Genomic DNA, 27,872 nt, shown 5'->3' on the forward strand with positions numbered 1-27,872 from the left:
TATATATATATATATATATATATATATAGACAGTGAGTCTGTGGTCTTACATGTGAGCATGACAGGAGCTCCTTCATAATGTAGCCATCATATATCTGCCGACTGCGACTTAGTCTCTCCTCCTCAGAGTCCAATTTCTCATATTCTTTAATCTGAGAAGACACATAAAGAGTGTGTTAATCAGAAATCTAAAACACAGACTCTTTAATCTGGCAAGTAATCATCAGGCCATGCTGCCATTTCACATCAAAAATTAGAGCACCTAATGATCAACTAGAAGAGGACTCGTCATGAAAAACTTTTTTTTTTTTTTTTAGTACCCCCAGTGCTGTAGATGTTAGAGTCTAAAGTCTAATTAGTGGTGTTCCTTAGGCTGATCCCTGATCAGAACTGCCACAGCAGATCATCTGGTCCAGATATTTAATTTGGCACAGGTTTTACCTTCCTGATGCAACGGGCTTGGGACCAGCACTGAATTAATCCATCAGTGGTTGGGTTAGTTCCCTGCCCAAGAATCTAACGCAAGCTATGGCTATGAGAGTGTGGGATCCTGCCGCTGGACCACCAGGGGACAGCTTTTGTATAAAGAACATGGTGGCAATATTAACAAGCAGCATGTCATCATTCAAAATAATAAATTGAAATCTGCAAATGAAATTTGAGCTCTCCATGTCCCTCTCTGTTGGGCAGAGCTCAATAAACGAACACGTGTCACCTGAGGTCATTTTTCATAGCCATTTTTTGGAACTACTGACATAATGCAGCCATTTAAAAGTATAAAAAAACCCAAGGGGTTTATAGCTTTTACAAGGCAACAATAAAATACACCTCACAACAGTTAAACATTATGCATCTTTTTATCTTATTTATTACAAATCATTAATTTGTACAAAATTCTGCTGAACTTCTGTGATCACATGACTATAATCTTTATATCAAAACTGGAATTAAAAATAAAGCAAACAAAACAATTGACAGCTGAAAAGTGTTTTATTATAGATTTTCTAAATAACACAATGCTGGAATGGAGGATGAAGTTCTGAAAGAGTGATACCGGATTGATTTCAAATATCACCTCTAGAAGCAGACGGCATTAACTCCATGGAAGAGGATGCTTTTGCAAAGGCCCTCCTTGTCTTGCATTAACTAAGTCAGTCGGTCAGTCAGTCTGTCGTTTTTCTTGGCTAGGCAGAAGAGCATGTGAGCAAGAAAGAAGATATTGCGTACACTGTTTGGCCAAAAAAAAAAAAAACCTACATTTTAAATGCCACTTTGCATAATTTACAGAGTGGGGATACAGAGTGGCATAATTTGAATCCAATTCCAGTATACTGATGGAATGAAACTGAAAACCATTGTCTATTAGGTGAATTTTTTAAAAGTTAAAAGACTTTCAATGTTACTACATTTTTACCTTTGAACAGGAGCAAAACAGACTCTTCAGTTTGTCATGTCAGGTCAAGATTTTTCTGCTGTCCCTTGAGAGGAACCTTCCTCATGTTAAGGTTGGATCCCCCAGTGTACATACTGTTTCTAAAAGGTGTCAGGGCAAATGTGATACGAGTTCAAGACAGCTCTCTGTAAAGCTGAAGTAAGCAATCCTTGATTTATGGTGCACTTTGGTTTTTGCCAACATTGGATAGTCTGTAAGAACACAACCATGCAGAATTGTGTTTTTTTTTTTTTTTTACATTAGTCATTTTTTTTAAGTACCCTCATTTATGTGCAGAATTATTTTCAAATGATGAAATAAGATATGTTTATCCTTAATGATAGCTATAAACATTTAAACCACTAATATGTGAACTGAACAACATTCAGTATACAAGGGAAATAAATGAACAGTCAGTTCACAAGGATGTGTTCAACACAATAAAAATGGGTAAGAGTAAGGATTTAACAGAGTTTGACATTGGCATACAGTGGTTAGTACATACCAAAAGGACAACTGGAGAACTGTTGATTGGGCTCACTGATGCACTCATGGCACGGAGACTACCAATTTGGTCTTACCCTACTGAAAAGCTACTGTATCTATGGTCTACTGCTGAAAAAGTTAATGCTGTCTATGACCAAAGGGTTCAAACACACAGTCCATCACAGCTTGCTGCACATAGAGCTGTGTTGTTTCAGACTGGACTGAGTGCCCATGCTGACTGGGAGCATCGGAACTGGACCATCAAACAATGGAAGAAGGTGGTCTGGTCTAATGAATCAAGTTTATTATTGATATTTTTTTTCTTCATCTGGACATCTGAGGTGCATGTCACTTGATGGCACCAGTATACACTATGGAATCAATGCAACGCAGCAAAGGCAGTGTGATGCTATAGGCAGTGTAGTCACAAGGGGTGTCAAAAAAATATTAGGCAGGTTTTAATGCTATGGTTGACCAGTGAACAGTGATTATAATGTATTTATAACGATACATGCCCTTAATTTAACTGAGTCACAATTGCTGTGCAGTGCTTAAAAATGCAGTCTTAGTAGAAACAATTAGAAGTTTCCGAATTTTGCCCCTAAAAAGAAAGGAATTAAAGAAAGATGAAAGAACTGAAGATTTATCTTACCTCTTCATAGAACTTCAGCTGGGGAACGGCCTCGTCTATTTCATTCATACAGAAATCCTTAAATAGCAGGAACCCTGAAAATAGAGGGACATAAGCACAACATTTACATAAGCTTGGAAAGTTGTATTTATGATGTATACAGAAAGGGCAATGAGACATGTATTGCAAGTTGACAAGTACATTTAAAGTATTTACAATCAAGTTCAGCAAACAATGAAATATGAAAAAAAAATGTAATCAGAATTACAATAAATGTCTCATAATAGAATTACAATAAATGTCTCTTCTTTTATGGCAGGATACATATTAGCATAAAAATATCTCCAAGTATGGTGATCACCCACCCTTTGTTTGTGCCATCAACAGCAAAAAAAACAACGCAAGTTTTATGAGAGCTTTGTACATATTTCACCATATTTAATTTCTCTGCATCCCTGCATGCACATTATTCTGAAAAATAACCAGCAAGGAAAGTTAATTATAAATGGAATAGTAAAAATTCTTATTTCTTCAACCACACTGTGCCTCACTTGACATGTGTAGTGTGACAGATGATGGGAATTAGAAACTCACACTATAGTTATATCATTATGATGTGTTAAATCACCATGAGGCACCATACCACTCTTCATGGAGAGGATAAATAAAAAGAGTAACCTATTGGAGAGGACATGAAGTCTGATGACCTGCACCACAGATTAGTTGTTGTGAAAGAATTACACCCTTAATCATTAGAAAGTCACCATTCAACTAACTGGGCAAATCCACCATCAAATGGTTCCCTTCCTCAACACCCTGACTGCTGCACTTTGACAACACTCCAAGGCCAGCTGCTGACTGTTTACCCTTGAGTGTAACATTTGCAGAACTTGCAAGCTATTAAAGAACCAGTCACATAATAGTGATGTGGTTTGGCGTTTGTGGGAAGTGCAGGCTGGGTGGGTGTTTTGTAGCAGTAAAGAGAAATCAAAACAGCTAGCAAAGATCAGCCTTATTGTTGCTATGGGAACAATAATAGGTCCCATTCTGCAGGAGGAAGAGAAAGGGAAAAATGTAGCAGCTAAAATATGGCAGCAAATATCTGAGCCAATATGATCCATTTCACTGTGGATAGGAAAGGATAAAGGGGAAACAAATCTTAGGAATGGTTCATTACTGGGATACCAAAAAAAAATGATCCAAAGATAAAATTATGCAATTCTGGAAACAGGACTGTTCAAATCACTAGCCTAAACAGTGGGACATGATGATGATGCTGCTGATGATGTATAAACACTGATGCTGTATTGGCTTATGATAGTTTACCATTTAAAAAATGAGGAACATGAAGACACACAAAATGTATTGCATAATAGTCATATCATTTTCCTTCTAGCACAACACAGAAAATAATGATGCTAGGCAGAGCAAAAATGTGACTGTGTTATTTACAGCTTTCACTTGGTGGGCTAAATAATGAATCTTTTACTTGCCCATCTATATGCTGTATTAAAATACATTGCAATTGACTAGAAGTGGCAACATGTAATTCCCTCCGATTATTCTGGAGTTCCTCCGATTTCAGAAAGTTATGCCTTGGCTGCTTACTTTCTATGCAGTGAAGAAACACGCTTATCACATTCAAATATACATTGCTCAGATTTATATAGATACATACATGCAGTAAACATGTATAAATATATATGCAGGTTTAAAGGGGACAAGTTTGATTACCGACATTAAACTAGCCAGGCAACGCGAGTACAGACTACATTACTGTGGAATATTGAAGGAGATAAAGCCACACATTTATTCTGAAGGTAAACAGCAGCACATTTGAGTGAAACCCCAAATATGGTTTTCCATCATTCAGTGAAAAATACAAATTTTATTTAATCAGTGTCAAGTGCACATCTAGAATCCAAGTTTGAAATCTGAGACTTATTTATTCAGATTTATTTTCCAACATAGAAATAAACAGAATAAACTTCTAGATTACACAAAAACCTATTTGCAGAAGAAGAAACAGTTTGACTTCAAATCAAAATTCACACCACCTCCATGCCTTCCATTTTATAAGGTTGTGGCAAAAGAAAAGCTTTATATTTGAATAATTACAAACTTTAGTGACTTGTTCACTGGATGCAACCATGTTCTATTACACTATCTGGGACATGATGTATGTGTAGACATTTCCCAGGAATTATGTCTGCTAAAAACCCCTGACACAGTGATGGTGAATTACTATTACAGGATTGTCAGAGTAACAAATGAACATCATACTGATTTTTTTTTTCCTTGTCAACATTTACACAAGGAAAGGGATGTCTACTCAGGCTTCATCTGGAGAGGTGAGGAATAGCACTTTCTGTGGGTCCTGAGTTATGCTTGAACAATTTCAGGAATAAACCCCTTACTGTGTGAGGAACTCAACTCTAAGACTACAGGGCAATATTTTAAGAGACAAGATATCCTCCAGGGTTGCTGCATTAAGAAATAAATCAGTACGAGTTTCATCAGACCAGAGTCCAGCAAGCTTTTTATGGTTGAGTGTCTTAACACAGGCCTTTAATTTTAAACATACCCACAATGCTCAGTAATGCAAGAGGCACAATGCTCAGTAATGCAAGAGGGGAGGAGAAAGGAAGAGGAAAGGGGAAAAAGTCTCCCATATCTTCTATGCTCCCATCTTTCCCTTCTGTATTATCTCTTTAAAACCCATCTCCTCTGAGACCAAGGCCTATCCCTGCTCAACTCTTCACTCTTCCGGGCGAGTACTGTATACAGAGCTAGCTGTTGTTTACAGTAAGGATCATATTTCAGGGACAGACTGCATGTAAGCAGAAGAATCTTCTGCAGAATGGTGCCATTCAACTCCCTGAATTCAGAAATAATTAATTCAGATTTTTTTTTTTTACATTAAATAATTTTAAATATACTTGGAGTTTCTTACCATTTCAGTCCTTATGCTGGTTGGACATTTAACCAGTCTTGTCTTTCAGAGATTTTACTCTTGGTAGAAACAATGTTCTACTTCTGTGCATGTGTGTGCATGTTTTTGTCATGTGCTAGTCATGTGCTCTCTCATCTTGAACTAAATAAAACATTAACTGTCAAAGCATTGATACCAGGGACTGGTATTCATTTTACTTATTCAGCCATGCAACACTTTATTAACTGCTTACACTAACAGCAGCAAATTCACAAAAAGTCAACCACTCCAACTAGTTAAGTTTGCGCCTTATTGAAATGTCAACATTCCTGCAAGGGCAGCACTGTATATCACTGTTATGGAGCACTGAGCTTCCAATATGCAAGCTCGTTAATGCACTTAAGCTAGTTTGCAGTGCAAGTTTAGAATAAATAAAAGTTACAACATGCATAAATCTTGTTTTCACAACTGAGAAAAGTGTGTGGACAAAACATAGCAGCTCACTGTAGATAAAGTAGAGAACAACAGACTGTTCAGTGAAGTCATGATTAAAACTACCATACTGTAGATAAAGTATATTTTATAAATTATTAATACACAATACACACAACTGTGACTTGTACTTGTTGCAGTACTAACACTTGCACAGGCAGGGATTTTGTAGGATCAGACTCAGATGTATGATTAACCAATTACACCAAGCAGGTGCTAATGATCTTCAATTTCATATGCAGGTTGAAGCACAGTCATTAAAACAGACTCTGAAACAGAAGTATAGGAGGGCTTAAAACTGAGTGAGGAACAGCCAAGCTCTGCTACCAAGGTGAGGTTGTAAAAAACAGTTTCATGTCACAGGTCATACATCATGGCAAGACTGAGCACAGAAAACAAGACACAAGATAGTTATAATGAATCAGCAAGGTCTCTGCCAGGCAAAGATTTCAAAGCAGGCTGAGATTCCGAGATGTGCAATGCTGAGGATCGTGGTCGTAGTGTTCAGCCAAGTAAAATTTATGCGGTAGATGAAACACACATGTTTACATCCCTTTGACATTGGAAACCTCCAGCAGTGCCATCAGCAAAGAACTAGAACCCAAGTACACCCATCTACAGTCCAGAGACGTCTGGCCAGAAGTGGTCTTCGTGGTAGAACTGTGGTCATACCTCTGATGTGGAAGCAAGGCTAAGGGACTCGGCTATGTCATGCAGCAGGTGATCCTGACTGGAGTGTCAAAATTTGAAATATTTGGCTATAGCAGGGTGCAGGTTGTTCACGGAAGGGCTGGTGAGTGGTACAATAATGAGTGCATGTAAAGCGGTTCTGCAAATGGAGCAGGGAGATTTGGTCAGAATTAATGGGGTCATCAATGCTGAAAAATACAGGCAGATATTTATCCAGCAAGCAATACCTTTATGGAGGCACCTGACTGGCCCCAAATTTATTCTGCAGCAGAACAATGAACCCAAACATAAAGCCAACATCATTAGGAGCCATCTTCAACATAGAGACAAACAAGGAGTCCTGGAAGTGATTGTGTTTGCCCCCAAAGCCCTGATCTCAACATCGAGTCTGTCTGGGAAGATCATGCAAACATACACACACCCTGAACAACAAAACTCATGCAGATGAGGCAGTCTTGAAGCAGCAAAGTGACAGTTTATTTTTGGCTTGATTTTCATCATGCCTGCCCACATGATCCCTCCCTTTCCATTTTGATCTGACACACTTACACACACTTCCCCTTGAACAGTTTCAATAGCAATCTCCCAGTGCTGTGACAGAGCATGTATGAGATCAAACTCAGTGATCAATCTCACATTTCCAGACTCACTGAAGCTGGCTGACCAGACAGCGGGTACTTTTATCATACTCTTGATCTAGGACGCTGTGCTCAAAGACTTGGTTTCCTCACACAAAATCACGGTCACATTCTAGCACACCAACCATGATAATAATCACTTTTTACCACAGGTCCATGCCCTATCTAATGAGGCATAACAAAATCAACCTTCACACTAAACCAATATAGATCTGATTTGTGTGTTTTTTATTTATATATATACACACACACACACATATATACACAGCAGTTTTATATATAAAGTGCAGTTTTACATGCCTAAATTCAATGTTTCCACCAACTGCTGCTTTTATACAAGTGTATATACATGTTTAAAAGAACCCACTTTTTGATTACAATCCTCTTATTTTGCACAAATGATCAATTATTTAACGTATACTGGCAGGCACTATTTTGTGTATCTGTCATGTAGAGCTTTTTTTATTGTCTGTTTGCAATGTCTTGTGTCTTGCACTAGGTTGCACACAATGCAATGCATGTTGCTACTACAAATTACTTTAAGTCCTTAGCCCTGGTGCTGGTTCATGTAGCCCTGGTGCTGGTTCATGTAGCCCTGGTGCTGGTTCATGTAGCCCTGGTGCTGGTTCATGTAGCCCTGGTGCTGGTTCATGTTGCCCTGGTGCTGGTTCATGTTGCCCTGGTGCTGGTTCATGTTGCCCTGGTGCTGGTTCATGTAGCACAATGGTCCTGGACAAACTTCTTCATTCCACTATGTACTTATTCAGATATATATGGTTGAAATGACAATAAAGCTCATGCTCATAGCTCATGCTTTTTGACAGGCACATAAACAAACCAATAATAATTAAGGGATGAAGTTCCAAGACTTTCTCTATCTTCTCAATTTGCTAAGCACCATGAGAGCACGGACTGATCAAATGGAGAAGTTGGTACCTAAAAACGTTTCAATATCTTTTTTGGAACTGCTGACTTTTACTCAACAGACAGAATGCAACCAATTGGCAAAATGTACAAAGAGAAGAAAGGCATGTTGAGGAAAAATGACAAATTTATATAACCATCAACAAAGAGTGTGCTGAAATCCAGATAAGATGGAGTGAGTGTCCACATAAACAGCACCATAAGCCAGACACAGTGCTAAAGCAAACATGGATTTAAAAAGTGCACGATGCCATGACATTTTGCCCGATTTAATACTAATCAAAGTGAGGAAAAATAAAGTTTTAAGCAACTTCTAAAATAGTTACGACATGTTAACACTGTCATTCCTCAGCTATACAAAGTATGCCTTGAGAAGTGCAATTTTACTTCACCAAAACAATGAGACAAACAATTATGTAGTCTCTGTTATTCTTTGTGTTTTTGATCACATTTCCTTTAAAAGCTATAAATCTAAAAAGTCATTGGAATGTTTAGCAAAATTCTTAAAATACAATATATGCACTACCACAGTATAGAAAACACCCCAGAAATCTAGATAAATTAGTGCCCATATTTCCATTTTCTTTAGAAAAATAATAGTGTGTAGAAATGATTTAAAAGAAGAAAAAAAAAGAAAAAAAAATAGGCTGACATGGATTCTTGGTAACAATAGCCAACACAACAGGTCCCACTCCTGTCAGCCAAAAAGCACAAATATGAATATAGGCTAAAACCAGCATAAAACTAAAGCTAAAGATTGCAAAAAAGACGAGCGGCTTGGGAAAAGAATACTGTAATGTCAATCTTCAACTAAATAGAATAAACAATGGCCAAGCAAACTAATATGCATATCTGAGGTGCCAAGACACATCCAAGCAAGTGAGAAAAGTACTGATTAAGACATCCTGCCTGCTTCAGAGCTGCAGACAGTGCTTATTCGAAATAAGTTAATATAACTGGTGTTGGTATATGTAAAGGCACAATACAGACCAAAAAAGAGGGTGAAAAAAATTTGGACTGAACCCAAGACAAAGAAAGTGATCCGATACTGATCAGTTAATAATTCCTCTACAGCCCAAAACAATTAACGACATCTGGATGATCATAAAAATGTCAATAAACATTATATCTGAGCACAAGCACATATGCCCAGATCATTCACAAACTAAGCATAGTATTTTCAGAGTTGGAAGCACACTAATACACACACCTGCCAGAAATCTGAGAAATTCATTTGGGGATAGCAGCATTAAACATTAATGATCAGAGATGAATCAACATAATAAACACAACCTACTCAAGGGAAGATCAGTGCCTGCATGTAATTACTAGATGCATCATCATGCCTGTTGGACTTTAATGTCCATATTCTCATTTTCAGCTCCTTTTTTAATTCATCATTTAATTAATTTCATTTTCCCAGTCACCAAGCAAACAAGGGATTTCTTCAGAATTGCCATGGTAACCACAGTTGCTAAGCAACACAAAACTCAAACATTCATTCCAGAACTCTAACAGATGGGAGAGTGAGTGAGGGAGCGATTGGGGAGGGGGGGAGAGAAAGCGAGAGAGAGGGGGGAGTGAGGGGGGAGCGAGAGAGTCAGAGCAAAACAGAGAAAGAGTGGGGGGTGGGGTGGAGTGACGCAAGTAACGGAAGAGGCGCGGCTAGAGCAGGAGAAGTGAGGGAAAGTGTGAGTTTTGCTGCCCTTTCTCTCATGGTCATCTTCTCTCCAGTATTTTGTGGTTCAGTAGTACAGAGCTGCAACAATTACTTGATATTCTGCACTACATTTTTTCTGAACAAAATGTGGCTTTTTTTTTAGATTTGAAGTGACATTTGTATAAAGAGTGCCTGGGCTTCTATGCAAGGGTAGAATGTAATACAACTGTGAAGTCAATGGGGGCAGCAGCAGTCCAGCTACTTCTGCACCATACTGCATTGTGTGCAAATGTGTTTTCAGGCAAATACTTCAAATTCAACAGTTCAGCCCGATGTAAACAAGTATAAACAAATGTAAGCAAGTAATCTAAACCCTGTTAAATAAAGACTTGATGTCATTTTGTCACTATGAATTCAAGCAAGTCATTATTATAGAGGCTTAATAGAGAAATAGATCTGTGGGTTTTGCCTCTTTAAAAAAAAAAAAAAAACCCTCAATGAACAGAAATCAAAGTCAAGGTAGAAAACACAATTCCAACAAACTACATGAAAGCCAGACTGCAAGTCCTCAGTATGTGCTATGCATTTAAAAAGTACCTCTTTTTCAACAGAAACACACATGAAGCCACCACCATATTATTCAAACTGCTGCTGAACTTAATGGGAAGGGAAACTACACTCTTCCGCATACATAGGCTCCAACATGGCCACAACTGGCTAGTACAAAAGTATATTTTGGCCATTATATGCTCTGGCATCCTAAAGATACACATCACCTTGAAAAAAATCAAAGAATGCTTTTTTGTTCTTCCATTCTGAAGAGACGATAAGCCATAAGTTTAGACAGAGGGATTCGAGAGAGATTTGTAGTTTCACTTTTGACGTGTATCTTTTGAGCTTGGACAGCGGTGGGATTCACAGACAAATTTTGTTGCATAGCTTCAGTTTATGAGCCTGTAGATGACTATACATAATATAATAAATAATACATAAAATGCATTTAAAACCCCTTGTTCTTTGACTAATCTGCTGGGTATCCTTAGCCAAGTAAAAGCTAGTGGAGTGTCTGGAGTGTCTGTTAGCCCCGTTTCTGCTGAGGTGATGCTACACTCTTGTGGTCCTCTTGTAATCAGGATTTGAGATTTCTTTTGGTTTATCAGACGGTTCTATTGGCTGCTATGGACAAGCTAGCCAAAGAGGAAAAAATAACTTTGAAGACTGGCCCATAATCAAAATACAGTTTGATTCTTTAAGATGTGTTGATTTCTATCTTTGAGTGATCACTGCAGATGGCTTTAAAAAGGGTATAAGTAAGCTGTTGCATCTCTAAATTAAGTCGTGTCTGAGTGACGCAGTGGCTGCGCTTAATCAGCTCTACTGCACAATAAAGCTACTCCTCCTATAACACAGGGAATGTGGTGAGATGCTATTAGAGAAGGGTGGATGAGAGCAGAGCACTGCAGACAACTAAGGAAATGACTGATCAGGAAATGAGGAGGGCTCTCATCTATTTGTATCATAAACAAGTTAGTTTTCATGGCTTCACCCTCACAACACAAAATTGAAGCAAACATACTAAACGCCGTTCCTTTAACACAAACTTCCTGCTCCGTATTATTTTAAACAATGTACTTTTGTGGAATGCAAGCTTACTTTTTGAACCTGATATTCTTTTGGAATAACTAGACAAATTCACAGAACAGATCAAAAGAAAAATATGTGCCAGAAGCGCTCTCACTTCCTGATATTTAAGGAAGTCAAACAATGTAGAACATGGTGGTAGCTGACACCTTATCTGTAGGTGATCAAAAGTACAGAAACAGATAGTGGAATTGAATTATGACTTAATATCTGTAATATCCCTTGCTTGCAATAATCAAGCCATAAATTGGTGCTGCAAGTTACAACCAGTTGTTGGGGTCATAAACCCTTACACCATCATGTGCATGCACACACCTATTAGCCCAGTGAGTGTCTATTTGTGTGTTTATAATTTGCATCAGCCAAGCACTATGAATTTCCATGACTCCAATTACTTGGGCACATGCAAATCTTAAACATGTGTCATTCAAATTAAGGCTTGTACTGTAGAGGTGCTGCAGGATTAAGTTGGTTTCCTGTTTTGAGTCTATATGCAAACATTGTGTTTGAGACACTATGTTATTCATTCGTTCATTCATTTTTATAGTAGAGCAGAAAATCCTGCTACAAAAGTTACATTTCATATTTTGTAATACAAGCCCTGGAGAGAATAACAGGATCTTATAATGTCTCATCCTATAACGTACAAGTTTTGGCAAATATGTAGAGGGATTTTTTATGGCCCTTGTATAACATCATATTGAGGGTATGAAAAAGTATTACTTCTAATAATGCTTGATGGAGTTACTAAACTGGGTATTTGTAAAAATTGAAAATCATCTAAACAGGAATTCTTAGGAACTGTGATCTATGCACTCTCTTAAAATTGTATTTGAATATTTACAGCATTTTGCAGATGCCCTTATCCAAAGTTACTTATATTTATCTTATTTATACAACTAAGCAGGTGACAGTCCTGCTTAAGGGTCCATCAGTGGCAGATTTGTAGCCCTGGGACAGGAACACACACCTGAGAAATTGCTAACACACCCTTCTTTTAAATGGGGGGGTTGGGGTTGGAGGCGGGACAGAAAATGCCCTATTGATCAATCTTAAAGCAGTCGATCAGTACGAGCCAAATTTCAAGTGTTTATAGTGGTATAACTTGCCTTTCAAGCAGGTGAAATGCAGAGAAGGCAGTAGCACAAGTCAGGCTAAAATGCCAACTCTATCAGCCAGTCTACACATAGTCTGATGGCCGCTATTGCAAAAATGGCACATAGCAAAAATGGCACTCTGTGTACATTGACAAGAATGAGGGTGATCTTGAGGAACAAGAAGTAGGATTTGTATGCCTCAAAAAGCCCTATACGCATATATCGTACAGGCAATTAAATGTTTCACGTTCTGAAATCATTAAGCTGTTCAGGAATTTTCTTATTTGAGGTCCATATAAATTGCATTTAGCAAAGTTCTCCTAGTTTTAAGATAAGAACCATAATCTGTCATTCAACCTTCAGCTTGTTAAAGCGACTGTGTAGGAAGCAATCTAAAACCTAAACTTTAATTACATAATCCAACAAAGTTAGCTTATAAGCAGCCATGGTAAGGAAAAATACAACATTAAATGAAAAAATAACTTTCATTTACAGAAAGACATGCTGTAAATGAGTGTATTCACTGCAGACTAATCTCACTGGAGACTTCAGACCTAGATGCAAGTAAAGTCTTAATCAAACCTTAATCAAGGCTTGCAGGCCTAATGTGTTCCCATGGTGCTTTACTTAAAAATTGCCATTTTTATGAACAGAGGAAAAGACAGTCTTCAAGTTATACATTTTAGATCTTTAACCTTTTAAGCAGTGATCATACTACAACCCAGAATCCCAAATACTGCAAAGTTCCATAAATAATCTTGGCTTCTAAGGTGACTAATAAGAAATACAACGAAGAAGCTGTTTGGAATTAATGATTTGTCTGAAAATAATAGACTCATACATTGTGATAGGAACAATTGTATTTATCCCATTCTCTGAAATGAACTGGCTATATTACCTGCATTTACTACACTGAACCAGATCCCTCACATCCCTACTGAAATTTCCGAAGACAATTTATGTTTGTGCCTTTCAATAAGTTACCCTTCAACAGAGATGAAAAAAGCAAGAATAGTTCTATCAAGTAGTTATGTGCTACAAAAGGTTACAAAAATCAAATTATATACTCACCAATCTTCTGGTTGAAGATTTTGTCAAAGGTGAGCTCATCTCTCTCTTCCAAGTACTTCTGCATCACACTCCGAATACTGGGGAGGAAAAAAAAGGAAAAAGAAAAAAAAGAAAGAAAGAAAGAAAGAAAAACACACATGCGTGTCAATTATCTGGCAACCAAACAAGTACAGTTACACTAATGTAAAATGTAGTTTATGGGTTTCCACCCCCCCCCCCCCATGCCCAAAATCATCAGTACAACACACTGAAGTGGCAGAACTGAAGCATTCTAGATGAGATGATTGCTGTCTAATGCTGTACAAATGTGGAAGTAGTCTGTTATAATGGAAGTGAAACAACAACAAAAAATAAGCTGTAGTTATAGTATATTCAATGATGTACAAGTCTGTACACATTGCTGACCTCTAAAGCGAGAAAGACTTCTGACTGTACATATTTAGCTTGTGAGAATAGTAAATCTTTGGTGTTACTTGGATGGACAAAATAGCTTTATATTCATGTGCCAGCAGATGCAGTTTCCAAGGCTGTTTAATTGATGATTTATTCAGTAGGTTACACCAAATCTTTATCATGTACAAATCAACATGTACAAAGTAACTGTATTAGGCTTGTCTGACGTTGCTGCTACATTTTAACATTAAAAGAAATCATGATAATGCAAACATCCAGATACAACAGCCTAATGAAAGACAGGAAAACAAGCATTTCCTACATTTCAGGTCTAAAGAGAGTAAGGGATGGTATAATATTATAACCTCTGAAAATCTTTGCAAGTGTTGTGCCTGATTCCCATCATGGTTTATGTTACAAGATCACCCGTCACATCTACCGTTATTTTCTGGAGAAAAAACATGGACACCTTCCGCATAAGATTAAGTGCTTACTTGTACTTGCATAATCCTACTGTATGTTTAACTGCAGAGTTCTCTTGCAAAACACATAAAGGTGGCCTGTATAGTTAATGAATGTATATTTTATGGTGTAAATAACCTAGATCATTTTATAAGCTTCCTCTTCTTGTTTTTGCTAATTTGCCTTAAAATTTTGCTGGTCACATAAAATGTTTTCATTGCTTGTCTGCACATTTTTTGGGACTTTTTAAAAAGGTAGTCTACATTGTATAGCAACCATCAGGGTCAAAAATGAGAGCCAGAAATTTGGCCAGTTAGTTCAAACTGTTATTGGTTAAACTAGATGAGTCTTAGGCTAACAAGTTACACAGATGGTCCCTAAACTGCCTAGTACTCAAATATAAGCTACTCGCAATATAAAACCTAATACAATCAAATTAGATAGAAACCTTAATGCAGACACTCGTTTCTTCATGTCGTGCCAGTCTTTCACAAGAGTCCTGGACCAAGCTTGAGTCCAACAAAGCATCTGTGCTTTACACCCTATCTTGGCCATGTTTTCTACTTGGGACGATATCTGGACAAGCTGAACTTGGAGAGGGTGTTAATTGATTAATTTCCAGACGTGTTCCTCATTAACACCCCCTCCATGAGCACCAGTCATTGCCCTTATGAGAATCAGCCGGTGATCTTTTCCCTTGCACTGCTGTATGGCTGTGTATTTTCAACTGAGCAAATAGGTCAACACTAGTACACAATAGTTTAAGCCTAGTACACAGTAAACAAAGTTCATAAAAAGGTCTACCATCTACACTCTTAAAGAGCAAATCGCATTAAAAAAACATTTTAAATGTCATTGTTACACTCAGAGGATTCTTGCTTTCTATGCTTTTACAAGTTCTTAGTTCACCTACATAAATTCTGTGCAAGGTGAAAGTAAACTGCTACCAGTCTTTTTATATATTAAAAAGCCATTTGTGTTTGAGATAAAAAGATAAATATCTGTTGACCAATCAAAATTTAAGCATTCATTTCCAGATATTTAACATCAAAATGTGTTAAACACATGAGAATTCAGCACATTTTATGTTGTCATAATAAATAAAAGGATAAACAAACATCAGAGCTGGCTATAGGAGAAAATTTTGAAACTAAGAAAAGAAAGAAAATCAAAAGGTCATTTTTGTAAGCTCTGTAAACCCAATCCACCAGTAGTCAGTTGATCATCTTCCACAGGGCAGGGTTGAAGGCATCACAAACCATCGTACAAAGGAGACTTTGGGAAAAGAAATACAGAGGCCATTCCAGAAAAACAGTATAGGCCAAAGTTCTGAAACCATGATTAACCACAAATCTGATGGGAAGACATTTGCATTTGAGATCAAAAGATGATTGAGACGAGAGAGTAGAAATTTAGATTTTTATTTTCTGGGTTTTACATTTAGATACTGAAACAACTTGCAACATGATACTTTACCTGGCAGACCACACAAGGAAAGTAGAGTCATGGCTTGGGCTATAAAATCATCACAAACGTAGTATGAAACATTTATGTGGTCAATTGGTGATCAGCTTGAAGCTTGAAGTTTTTAAAAGCAAAAAATAAGCAAATCTGTTCCTAAACTGTTGCTCACAAAAAACCTTGTGTGGTCTGCCAGGTAAAGTATCATGTTGCAAGTTGTTTCAGTATCTAAATGTAAAACCCAGAAAATAAAAATCTAAATTTCTACTCTCTCGTCTCAATCATCTTTTGATCTCAAATGCAAATGTCTTCAGTGTATAACAAAATTAAAACATTTGAGTGCATCTCATTTAGAATGGATCCACATTAGACAAAAGATGCATTTTACACTTATTGCTATACCTTTGCTCGTACTATAAAGTTTGGTTGGTTGTTGGCATTAAGTGTATACATCTGGACAATCTCAATCAAGAAACAAAAATTTATTTTCCAATATTTACGACCCAAAAATTTACGACCCAAAAATTTTCCTCCATCTACTTTCCACCATTCTTCTACAGTCCATAGACATCAATGATTCTAACAATTTCCAGGGTCTTTTAAGCATTTCACTCTCAAACAATACTGGCAGCTCTTCCTAAGCATTCAAACACTTGCAAGCATGCAGTAAAAATCTCACCTCTTTGCCAAAAGTCCTTAGCCTCCACCCAAAGAGAATGTGGCAGTGCAGCGCTAACTCGGCTACCCTGACTACAAGCACCATTTATTTATCATCCTATGCGGTTTAACATTTTGACATTATAAAAGCTTCCCTTGTTAGTACCACTCATATGGTGTCTGTACAGTGGCAGGAATAATTCTACCAATGCACAGATTCAGACATTGTGTTTTAATTAGCAGGTGTTTCATATGAATACACAAATTGATTTACTTGAAAATGTAATTTATTTCATCCAGCCAATAGTGTTGAAATGTAAAGTGTTGGAACATTTTTCTAAGTACTGTTTTCTTTTTCATAAAATTTCATTTTTCACTATTGCATTATAAAAATTAATAATAAGTTAGCAACAAATTTTATTGTTGATTATTTGAACTGCTTTATTGAGAACACTGAATATTGATTTTGAATTTGAGTGTGTGCACGCAATTACAAAACTATGCTCAAAACGGACACCTAAGATAAGTGTTTGTGTGTATTTGTATGTATGTGTATAAAACAATCAGCCATCACATTAGCCACCTGCTAATTCATGTCACTTACCTGGGGAAAAAAATGGTACCAGGAAGCAACGTTATTCCTTAATATAAATTTCCTCTTTCAGCATAAGGCACCCTGCTACACTGCAAAAATTTGTCTGTAAATGTTTGAGAAAAAATTAAGAGTACAAGGTGTTCGTCAGAGATGCTCAATCAGATTGAGATCTGAGATTCCTGAGATCTGTCTGATTGAGCATCTATTTAGATGTGCTGACCCCTGGAGGCCCCGCCTTGCAACTTACAGGACTTATAGGCTCTGCTGCTAACGTCTTGGTGCCAGATACCACAGCACAACTTCAGTGGTCTTGTGGAGTCCATGCCACCATGGGTCACAGCTCAAGAGGGAATTACACTATTAGGCAGGTGGCTAATGTGATGGCTGATTGTTTTATATACATACATACAAATACACACACAAACACTTATCTTAGGTGTCAGTTTTGAGCATAGTTTTGTAATTGCGTGCGCACACTCAAATTCAAAATCAATATTCAGTGTGCTCAATAAAGCAGTTCAAATAATCAACAATAAAATTTGTTGCTAACTTATTATTAATTTTTATAATGCAATAGTGAAAAAATTTATTTTATGAAAAAGAAAACAGTACTCAAACACTAAAGTGTTCTAACACTTTACATTTCAACACTATTGGCTGGATGAAATAAATCACATTTTAAAGTAATACTGTGATTTGTAAACTTTCACTGTGGGAATATGAGGAACAGTTGTGGAAAGTGGGATGTCCCAGGTTGCATTATTCTATTAACTGCTTTTGAACTTATATTAGCCTATTCAGTTTTATGGATATCTCTTATTTAACTTTAAATTTCCCGTAAAACTGGTTGTATTATAACTATACATGGGCTCAAAAGAATAATTAAACTATGTGATGAGTATCATCTCATTTTAAACTACACCTCAGGTCATGAAGCTATAACTACTAATCTATAAAACTATACAATAGTTTTAAAAAAATGGGTTCACTGATTACTGAATGCAAGAAATAATGGGTAAAAGATTTTACAGAACACAACTTTAATAATCTCATTAGGTTGTCTCTGATAATATTCTAAAGGAAATGATAATTAACAAAAAGTTAAAAATCCTTATTTATAAACCCTATACACACACGGTAACACTAGAAAAACTTTCATATATATTTATTTATACACTTTAAACAAAATTAATTACTTAATTAATTAAAATAAAAATTTATGGCAGCGGTGTCCAATCTTGTCTGGAAAGGGCCGTGTGGGTGCGGGTTGTCATTCCAACCAAGCAGAAGCCACAACAGATTAAAGAGGTGGAATCAGGTGTGGCTTCTGCTTGGTTGGAATGAAAACCTGCACCCACACCGGCCCTTTACAGATAAGATATATTGTGTGGAAGCACATTTTTAATAAACTAATAATGGCCAGTATGTGTACAATATACTGTACCTGTATCAGCATCTGATACCATCTTTATATGTAAACTATGAAAACGTGCAAATACACCTGAACATACAGTGCGGTCGTTATACCTTTAAGATAAAATTTCACAGCATTTCAGGCCAGATTAAAGAAATCAGAGCAACATTGACATTTCATAGAGATCAAGCTCTCACCAAAAAAGAATTCTAAACTATGTCTTTCCCAAAAGACAAAGAGCAAAAAATGTCCTCTTTTCTAACACGCCCTCTGAAGTGTCACACCAGCCTGGCCAGAGAGTTCATGTTTAATTACGTACACAAATTTGCATTAGTTTGCATCAGTCAAATATGAACAAACTAAATAATAGATAAACAAATGGCTGAGAAAGGTGCTACTCAACTTTTACATACACTGTAGGTATGTAAAATCATTTACTCTAGCTGTGGCATTTTAGATGTTTCATAATAATAGGTTTCCTTTCTATATTCTCATTAATGTCTACATCTTAGATGGGGAACCATTTTAAAAAAAAACTCAAGATGATAGATAGTACATGGAACTACCAATAATACAGGATGACATCTAAAAATATGGTAACTTCTTGCTACATCCACCAGTTGATCTGCAATGATGAACAGCTAAACCTGTATTAAGGACTGTAAGAAGATGGACTAAGGAAGCAGAGCAGGATCTACAAGCCTGTTTCGCTCTCACGGATTGGACCTGGACGAGCTCACAGAGACTGTAACATCATACATCAGTTTTTGTGAGGATTTGTGTATTCCTACCAGATCTCACTTAACCTACAACAATAAAAAGCCATGGTTCACTGTGAACCTCAGCCAGCTCTGCCAGGCCAAAGTGGATGCTCACAGAACTGGGGGTAGAGTCTTGTACAAACAGGCCAAACACACACTGGAAAAGGAGATCAGAGTGGCAAAGAGGAATTATTCCGAAAAATTGCCTCCAATGACTCAGCTTCAGGGTGGAAAGGTCTGAAAGCCATCACCAACTACACGACACCATCCCCCAGCACTGTGGTGAATCAACAACTGGCAGATGACCTGAACGAGTTCTACTGTAGGTTTGAAAAAGCCCAATTCTCACCTTCTGTAACCCCCGAATCAGTCACACCTTCAATCCAGTTCAGTGATGATGATGCGTATCAGGTCTTCAGGAAGACCAAGAGAAGAAAGGCTCCAGGCCCAGACAGTGTTTCACCAGCTTGTCTGAAAGTCTGTGCTGATCAGCTGGCCCCCATCTTCACGCGGATATTCAACACGTCACTGGAGCTGTGTGAAGTACCCTCATGCTTCAAAAGCTCCACCATCATCCCCGTCCCAAAGAAACCGAAAATCACCGGACTTAATGACTACAGACCTGTGGCTCTAACATCTGTGGTCATGAAATCATTTGAAAGACTGGTTTTGGCTTATCTGAAGGACATCACAGGACCCTTACTGGACCCCCTGCAGTTTGCCCACAGAGCAAACAGGTCTGTGAATGATGCAGTCAATATGGGACTGCATTATGTTCTGCATGCATCTGGACAGACCAGGGACTTATGTGAGGATCCTGTTTGTGGACTTCAGCTCTGCTTTCAACACCATCATCCCATCACTCCTACAGCCCAAATTAACCCAGCTCACCGTGCCCTCCTCTGTCTGCCAGTGGATCACCAGCTTTCTGACAGACAGGCAGCAGCTAGTGAGACTGGGAAAACGCAAATCAAGCACCCGCACCATCAGCACTGGGGCCCCCAGGGCTGTGTTCTCTCCCCACTGCTCTTCTCCCTGTACACGAATGACTGCACCTCTAATGACCCATCTGTCAAGCTCCTGAAGTTTGCAGACGACACCACACTGACCGGCCTCATCCAGGATGGTGACAAGTCAGACTGCTTACAGTCTGGAGGTTGAGCAGCTGGCTGTCTGGTGCAGCCTTAACAACCTGGAGCTGAACGCTCAAGACAGTGGAGTTGATAGTGGACTTCAGGAGAAACACCCCTGCTCTTCCCCCACTAACCATCATGGACAGCATTGTCACAGCAGTGGAGTCATTCAGATTCCTGGGAACCACAATCTCCCAGGACCTGAAGTGGACATTCACATTGACTCCATTGTGAAAAAGGCTCAGCAGAGGTTGTACTTCCTTCGTCAGCTGAAGAAGTTCAACCTGCCACAGGAGTTGCTGATACAGTTTTACACTGCTATCATCGAATCCATCCTCTGCACCTCGGTAACTGTTTGGTTCAGCTCAGCCACCAAATTTGACCTCAGAAGACTACAGAGGGTAGTCCGGACTGCTGAGCGAATCATTGGCACAACTCTCCCCACTCTTCAAGACTTGTACTCCTCCAGAGTGTGCAAAAGAGCAAAGAAAATCACACTGGACCCCTCACATCCAGCACACTCCCTATTTGAACTGTTGCCATCTGGTCAGCGCTACAGAGCCCGGAGCTCCAGAATGACCAGACATAGGAACAGCTTCTTCCCTCACGCAATCCACCTGATGAACAATTAACACCATGGAACACACAACACCTAATATTTGCACTATGTATACCTCAATTGCACATTTCATACTTGCACTCTGTACATACATGCATACATATTGTCTGAAGGTTTATGTTTACTCAACTGCACATTTCACAATTGCACATGTACATACAAATTGTATATATTGTATACTATTTGCATATGCTTATTTAAACTGCACATTTCACACCTGTAAATGTGTACATACAATTTCATCTATACTACATATGTCATTCTGTTACACTGTCGAGATTATGTCACTAAAACAAATTCCTTGCATGTGAAAACATGCCTGGCAATAAAGCTGATTCTGATGAAGAACTAGCTATAAAATTTTAATGCTGCTTGCATTTGCTGCATATATATAAAAAAAAAGTTAAGAGTTTCACTGAATGAGTAATACAACAGACCATAATGCAAATATGGACATGCTTAGAAACATGCTTGATAAAATAAAATGCACAAAAATTCTTACTAAAAGCATCATCTCATCTATATTGAGTGGAATGAGCAGTTATTTATCAAACACATTTTACAAGCATTTGAAGCCATAACTCACTCACTAATAATATCTGGACTATTTATTTTATATTTCTTATTGATTTCCTGTGGTTTACATAACTGCGTTTACTAGGAATCAATTAGATGGTAATTTAAAGTACACAAACCTGAAGAATTAAACAGACAATTAAAACTTACTACAGCTGTGACAGTCTCAAATCATATGCTTTTGTACGATTATAAACACCAAGTCTATCTGGTTCAAGTTTGACTTATAAAAACATCTCATAGCCTTGAAATGTCCAGCTCACATCGATCTGTCTTCTGGACCTTCTAGATTAGTAAATGCTTTTAAATGCAACATTTTAAAATTCGACACGGAAACCTTCTGGAAAGGGAAGACTTGGCTCTGCTTTTCCATCTAATGGAGGTCACTTTTAGTCCTGCAGATAAACATAATTGTCACAAAAGAGTATGGTACTCAGATTTTTATATATGTATTTCACATATGAAAAGTTGTGCATCTAATAAAAGCCATGTATAATGCAGGATTTTACAACTAGCATTAAAGCTAGACTAGCAAATATAGGATATATCCTTATAAAAGCTTTCTGCATAACAAATCATTATACAAAAATGTCAGAACTCAGGGTGCTTTCACACCTGCCTTGTTTAGTTCAGTTGAATCATACCAGAGTTCGATTGTTCATTTGATGCGGTTCGTTTGGGCAGGTGAGAATGCAGCAATCGAACTCTGGTGATGTAATGCTCACCGCCTCCTGAAGTGTCTTGTGATGCGCCTTCGCTGTTTGCAGTGCATTAAAATGATATTTTCAAGCCGCATCCACGCTTCATTCTGAAAATTAAGACTTTGCATAGAATGCTGTATACAAGCGATGTAGTAGATTACAACCACAAACATAATTGCAGCGCACAGTCGTCTCTCCACAGTGTACTATATGCTGTATTTTCCTGTATTTTCCTCTTTTTGTTTACTTCCGGACTTTCGTTGGAATTTCACGCACATTTATTCTGACCAATCGAGAAGCAGTTTAGGAAATACGCTCAAAGACATGTGGCCAATGAGTGATGTGGATGTTATCACATGACTGCATTTTGGTTCGTTTCAACTGGTGCGGAACAGAACGATCAGTGAGGTGTGAAAAGGAACCAAAACTGCTAAAAAACTACAATGTATCAATTTTTGCTTTTGGTCCAGACCAAATGAACCGGACTACAGATGTGAAAGCACCCTCAGTCTGTTAAATACTCTGCCTACGTCTGGAAGCTCTTCAGTGTGAGTAACATCCTCCTATTTTATTACAATGAGAGGGCAACAGGCAATAATTAATAAGCCTTCTAATTATGCAAACTTTTGGTCTATTAGGGAAAAAAAATGTCTACTTCAATAAAAGGGGCAAGCCATGAGTTTTTCAGTGGATGGTACCACACAGACACCTGAAAGGTTGCGGAGGATGGTTTCACTGCTGCCCTTAGTAAAAAACGATTATCCCACCTGTGTGTTATACTATAGGTTTAAAGCAAAATAAATATAAAACTAAATTGAAACAAATTAATTACAGCCCTGATGTACCGAAGATACATTAATTTTATAGCAAACAGTTGTGTAGAGTTGAGTAATGATTCATAATACTACTATCTGGTATCACACAAAAGAGTATGGCTACCCTTCTAAATCTGATTTCTTTCTACATTGTGACAACATCCATTGTGACAGGTGTTACAAATATAAATAAAACTGAATTGTCGGAAATGTGTTTTGCCATGGTCTTTATTTTGCAGTGGAGAGAACTGTGGGACATTTTACCAGACCAGTTTATTGAGTATATTGAGAATAACATTTTGGATCACCCTGGTCATGTGCAACATATGTAAAATGCAACAACACATCATTCCAACATAAATTGAAACAAATATATAGCCACGTTTACTCCTGGATATGGTACTTGTTTCAAGGTCTGGAATCAAAGAGTTTTCATCATGTAACCCTAGTTTTTTGGGAACATCTTCAGGGTAAAATCAGACTCCTAAATCAGAATTATGAAAATACTGGCTGCAGATAGGAAATAGTTCTTCAAACAATCAATTCGCAACATCACTGTGGGGCATGCCCCTTTGCATTATTCTATTACACCAGCTTGTACAGGCTGGCACATGTGGCTTGTACTTCTCAGGGGCATGACTTCCTCCTGCGTTTTAATCCTCTGTGCATCATCATCTGGTCAGTCGAAAACCCATGTCACCAACAGAAGTAACTCTCATTCAATAAATCACAGCTGGTGGGTTACCTAACTGTTCACAGAGTGTTACCACCACAGCTCATAAAAGAACACTCATCTGCTCACAGCTACCCACTCCTCCCAGAATGCCTACTGGAAGTCATTCACTCATGGAGTATTTCCAGTAGAGAATCCCATTTCAGCTTCTTTGGAACTAAAGTGGTCACAATGCAAAAGGAGTGTGAGAAGAAGTGAGATAGTAAACCATTCCTGTGCCTACCTAGGAATCAAACAGCCCCCTACCAGACTCCTTGGCAGCAGTCTCTCAGGCTGTATCCTGTCAACCTCATGTCACCGTACATGGCCCAAATAAACCTTCACATTCTATGGGCATGTGAAGTCAGTCAATCCCAGTGCAACACAGCCATCCTCTCCAGCATATATTACTTGCTGTGAAAAAAGGAAGAGTGCCACCTAGTACCACTAAAGTGACAATTCCAGCCAGATACAAGCCTTGGCCAGTGCACTTCCATCTAGTGGAAGGCACACCAATTCTGATTAAATTCAACATAACCAAGGCCACGTTCACACTGCAGGTAAAAGAGGCCCAAATCCGATTTCTTTGGGGTCAAGTGACCAGGTCAGACTTCTTCAGGAGTAGTGTGAACACTCAAATCTCAAATCTGATTTTTTTTCCCAATGTGGCCACAGTGTGAACAACCAAGGTGGATTTGATGTGACTTTTACATCAATCTACATCGACATTCGTCACAATTATGCGCCAGCAAATTTTTTATTTTTTTTTATTTTCCAAACATGACTTGTAACGCGTGTGTGTTAAGAGTGTTATATAAAGTGGTTATGTAAACCAGCTCATAATGTTTGCATTTAATACATCACATTATAGCATTACATGATACGTTTGCTTGCACCAGATGATACAATACTTCCTCCATAACATCGCCAACTTTTTAGCGCAACGGGGTGCTGCATGTGACGTCATTGTTATTGTTCGCTTGCACATGCGGGTCAGTTCAAAACAGCAAACAGTTCACACTGGCATCTGATATAGGCCACATTTTAAAAGGTAATGTGAACATCCAAACAAAAAAATCAGATCTGAGCAAAATATCTGAATTGAGCATTAAGACTTGCAGTGTGAACGTGGCCCAAGTGAGTGCAGCATTGTTGTCTAGGGCACAACAAGGTATGTTATGTCCGGAAACTATTGCTGCATCTACTCAAGGTATTTTCTGTACCCAAAACAGTTGGCAGCCTGCAGACACTATTAGGCATTTTAGAGACATAGCTGTAACTGAAAAAGCACAACTTCAAAATGCTGATGCATGATCTTTTCTACTTTGTTTGCCCATGTAATAGGTTCAATTCCATCAACCTGTACGAAGCATAAATCCACATTCATATATACCCAATCACAGAAAACTTAGCTCCGCATTGTGAGGCTCGACCTACAAATATGTTCTAGAGAAATATATGGAAGTTCTGAGAATAAATGCATAAATTATGTGCTTAGAGTCAACTGATTGTGCTGGCCTTTATGATGAACTCTGAAAAGCAGTTGGTGAACTTGACACGGGATGCCTCTGAAATCAGTCACATTCTGAGTATGCCTACCCTGCAGACAGAATGCAGACTTACAGTTTGTGCCAATCTCCCTTTTATGGGGTAGAGGTGGTAAGATACAGCATTTGATGAAGAGATTTGTGTCTGATGGTAGCCATCCTATCAGGCAGTCTGTATATGAAGGTTGCTTTCACCAGAATGGATACAACACGCTCATCACCATGTCATTTTTTCAGACACCTGCATGGCAGCCATGAGTCCACGGAGACATTCCGCTTTTCTGACAACAGGTGCACCAAAGTGGTCAATAAATGAGGGGGACTGTGCTCCTGCTATCTGCACATTTGCACACAAACTGATTTTGCAGAGCAGCTTACAGTTCCACTCATTAAGAAACACTCGTATCCATAGCCCAGACTTACTGTCCAGAAGAAATCTAGATTACAGAGACTGGATTTTCCACACCAAAGAAAAAGCTTGCCTATTGGCAGTTTATAGACTATATGGAAATAGATCTCCTCAAAAGAGAACACGTGACCTCTGGTCTATTCCTTGAACAATTTAGAATCGGATGGAGGTGGTAGTACATGTGTCCGTAAACCCTCTTGTAAGAGTCTCTACCAGTGGATCTGATAATCTGATACACTCTGCTATCCTGCCCCACAGAGTGTAAGATGAGCCCCATACAATCATTCTGACAGCCCCTAACTGATCAGGAAACAAGCCCAGTCTTTTGACAGAAATCATCCAAATACTTTTCAGCCGCACATGGCTCCTGCTGGTACGTAGATTTCCAATCACAGACTCCTAGAGAAATATTTAACCCTGAGCCAGAAGGACTCAGGGTTTGGCCCATATGAGGTTTAATCAAATATTTAGAATGCAAGAGTATCAACGAGTGTTATATATTAGCAAACAACACATTCGTAGAATTTGGCACGCCTTTGGGCTCAGTTGCCTCCCACTCTCATGACCATTCCTATAGGGCAAACACCCCCTGATTTTTCGAATCTTGTTTCTTGACTCTGCCCCATATCTAGATCTTTGTTCACTGCATGGGATTTAACAAGGATTCTGGAGGTATTGTTTCAAATTCCATTTTACCCACTGGATGAGTTATTAAAAGCATATACACTGAAAATAACATTACTGCTAGCACTGGCTACAGCAGTGATTTTGGGAAATCCATGAACTGTCAGTAAACCTAAAGGACAGCAGTAGGTTTTATCTGAATCCTATGTTCCTCCGCAAAGTTATCAATACAGTACTGTTGTGGCAGCCAATTGCATCATCAGCTCAGGAACGGAAGGTTCTCTGCCCACTACACATGATGTGAATGTGTTGACAGGACAGCAGAGTTTAGGAAATCTGACCAACAGTTTGTCACAGGTTTAAACAAGTTGGGTGTAGCCTATTTCTTCGTATTGAATTTTAGAAGTTATCACCTTAACTTATTCCCAAAATCAAGTACAGCCTCCCATTGGCTAGTGCACTCATTCCACATGTGCAATGGCTATATCCCAGGCTTGGTTTCAGTGAACATCAATTGAGAATATTTGTACTGCAACGAGCTGGTCATTGCCACATACCTTTGTGATTTTTTTTTTTTTTTTGAGAGTCTGATGCGAGAAAACCCACATTGTGAACATGCAAGCAGATCAGTCGGATTAGCTATGGTGCTACAGGGTTATGGCCATAAATTAAACTGTTTCTACCCTTTCAACTTGTAGTGTCTGGTAGGGTTAAAAATGTAACTGAGGCATACTATGGTGTAAACATTACAGGATGCCCCTGTAATGTTTACACCATAGTATGCCTCAGTTGCAGGATGCATCATGATTGAACAATTGCAGGACATAAAAAACAATACTAAACACCATACCATTTACAAATATTTTGCTGTTCTTTGGTTCCTTTTTGCACTTCAGCTTCAAATGTTGCATACACATACATAGGGAAGAGGTAAAGGGGAGGGGCTTATGGTACATGCAGAGCAAGGGGAGCACAGCATAGCACCAAAAAAAAAAAAAAAAGCAAAAAAAAAAAAAAAAAAAGCAACAAGGCAGATGACAATCGCCCACACTTTTCATTACACCATGTGCAGCTTGATCGTGCAAAGTATGCGAAGTAGTCGTCATGTTCATGTCTCCTTGCACTCATTTAATAAATATCATACAAATATCTGCTTTGACCATCAGATCACAATAAACATGCATCATCACTGACTATAATCACAATGTTCATTATTTCAGCATAAATTACTTTAAGATTCACTCCTAAAGAGAGACATTAGAATGCTCAGGAGGTTTTAATAGTCAGTTCAAATCAATG

General features: G+C 38.2%; 1 protein-coding gene and 1 long non-coding RNA gene across 2 annotated transcripts in view; both read right to left on the bottom strand.

Moving 5' to 3' along the window:
- grk3 (G protein-coupled receptor kinase 3) overlaps positions 1-27,872 on the bottom strand; it is a 57,965-nt gene that overhangs the window by 24,873 nt on the left and 5,220 nt on the right. Inside the window, exons 2-4 of the mRNA XM_027139416.2 lie at positions 13,695-13,771; positions 2,571-2,644; positions 51-152 (exon numbers count right to left, since the gene is read on the bottom strand). Coding sequence (XP_026995217.1) covers positions 51-152; positions 2,571-2,644; positions 13,695-13,771 — 253 coding nt within the window. The remainder of the gene's footprint in view (positions 1-50; positions 153-2,570; positions 2,645-13,694; positions 13,772-27,872) is intronic.
- Positions 839-2,560, bottom strand: LOC125139720. The gene is made up of 2 exons (XR_007138782.1): positions 1,415-2,560; positions 839-1,184 (listed from the first exon to the last, which is right to left on the bottom strand). It is a non-coding gene; the product is annotated as an uncharacterized LOC125139720 (long non-coding RNA).

Source organism: Tachysurus fulvidraco, chromosome 20, assembly GCF_022655615.1.
Source record: "Tachysurus fulvidraco isolate hzauxx_2018 chromosome 20, HZAU_PFXX_2.0, whole genome shotgun sequence".
Taxonomy (NCBI): domain Eukaryota; kingdom Metazoa; phylum Chordata; class Actinopteri; order Siluriformes; family Bagridae; genus Tachysurus; species Tachysurus fulvidraco.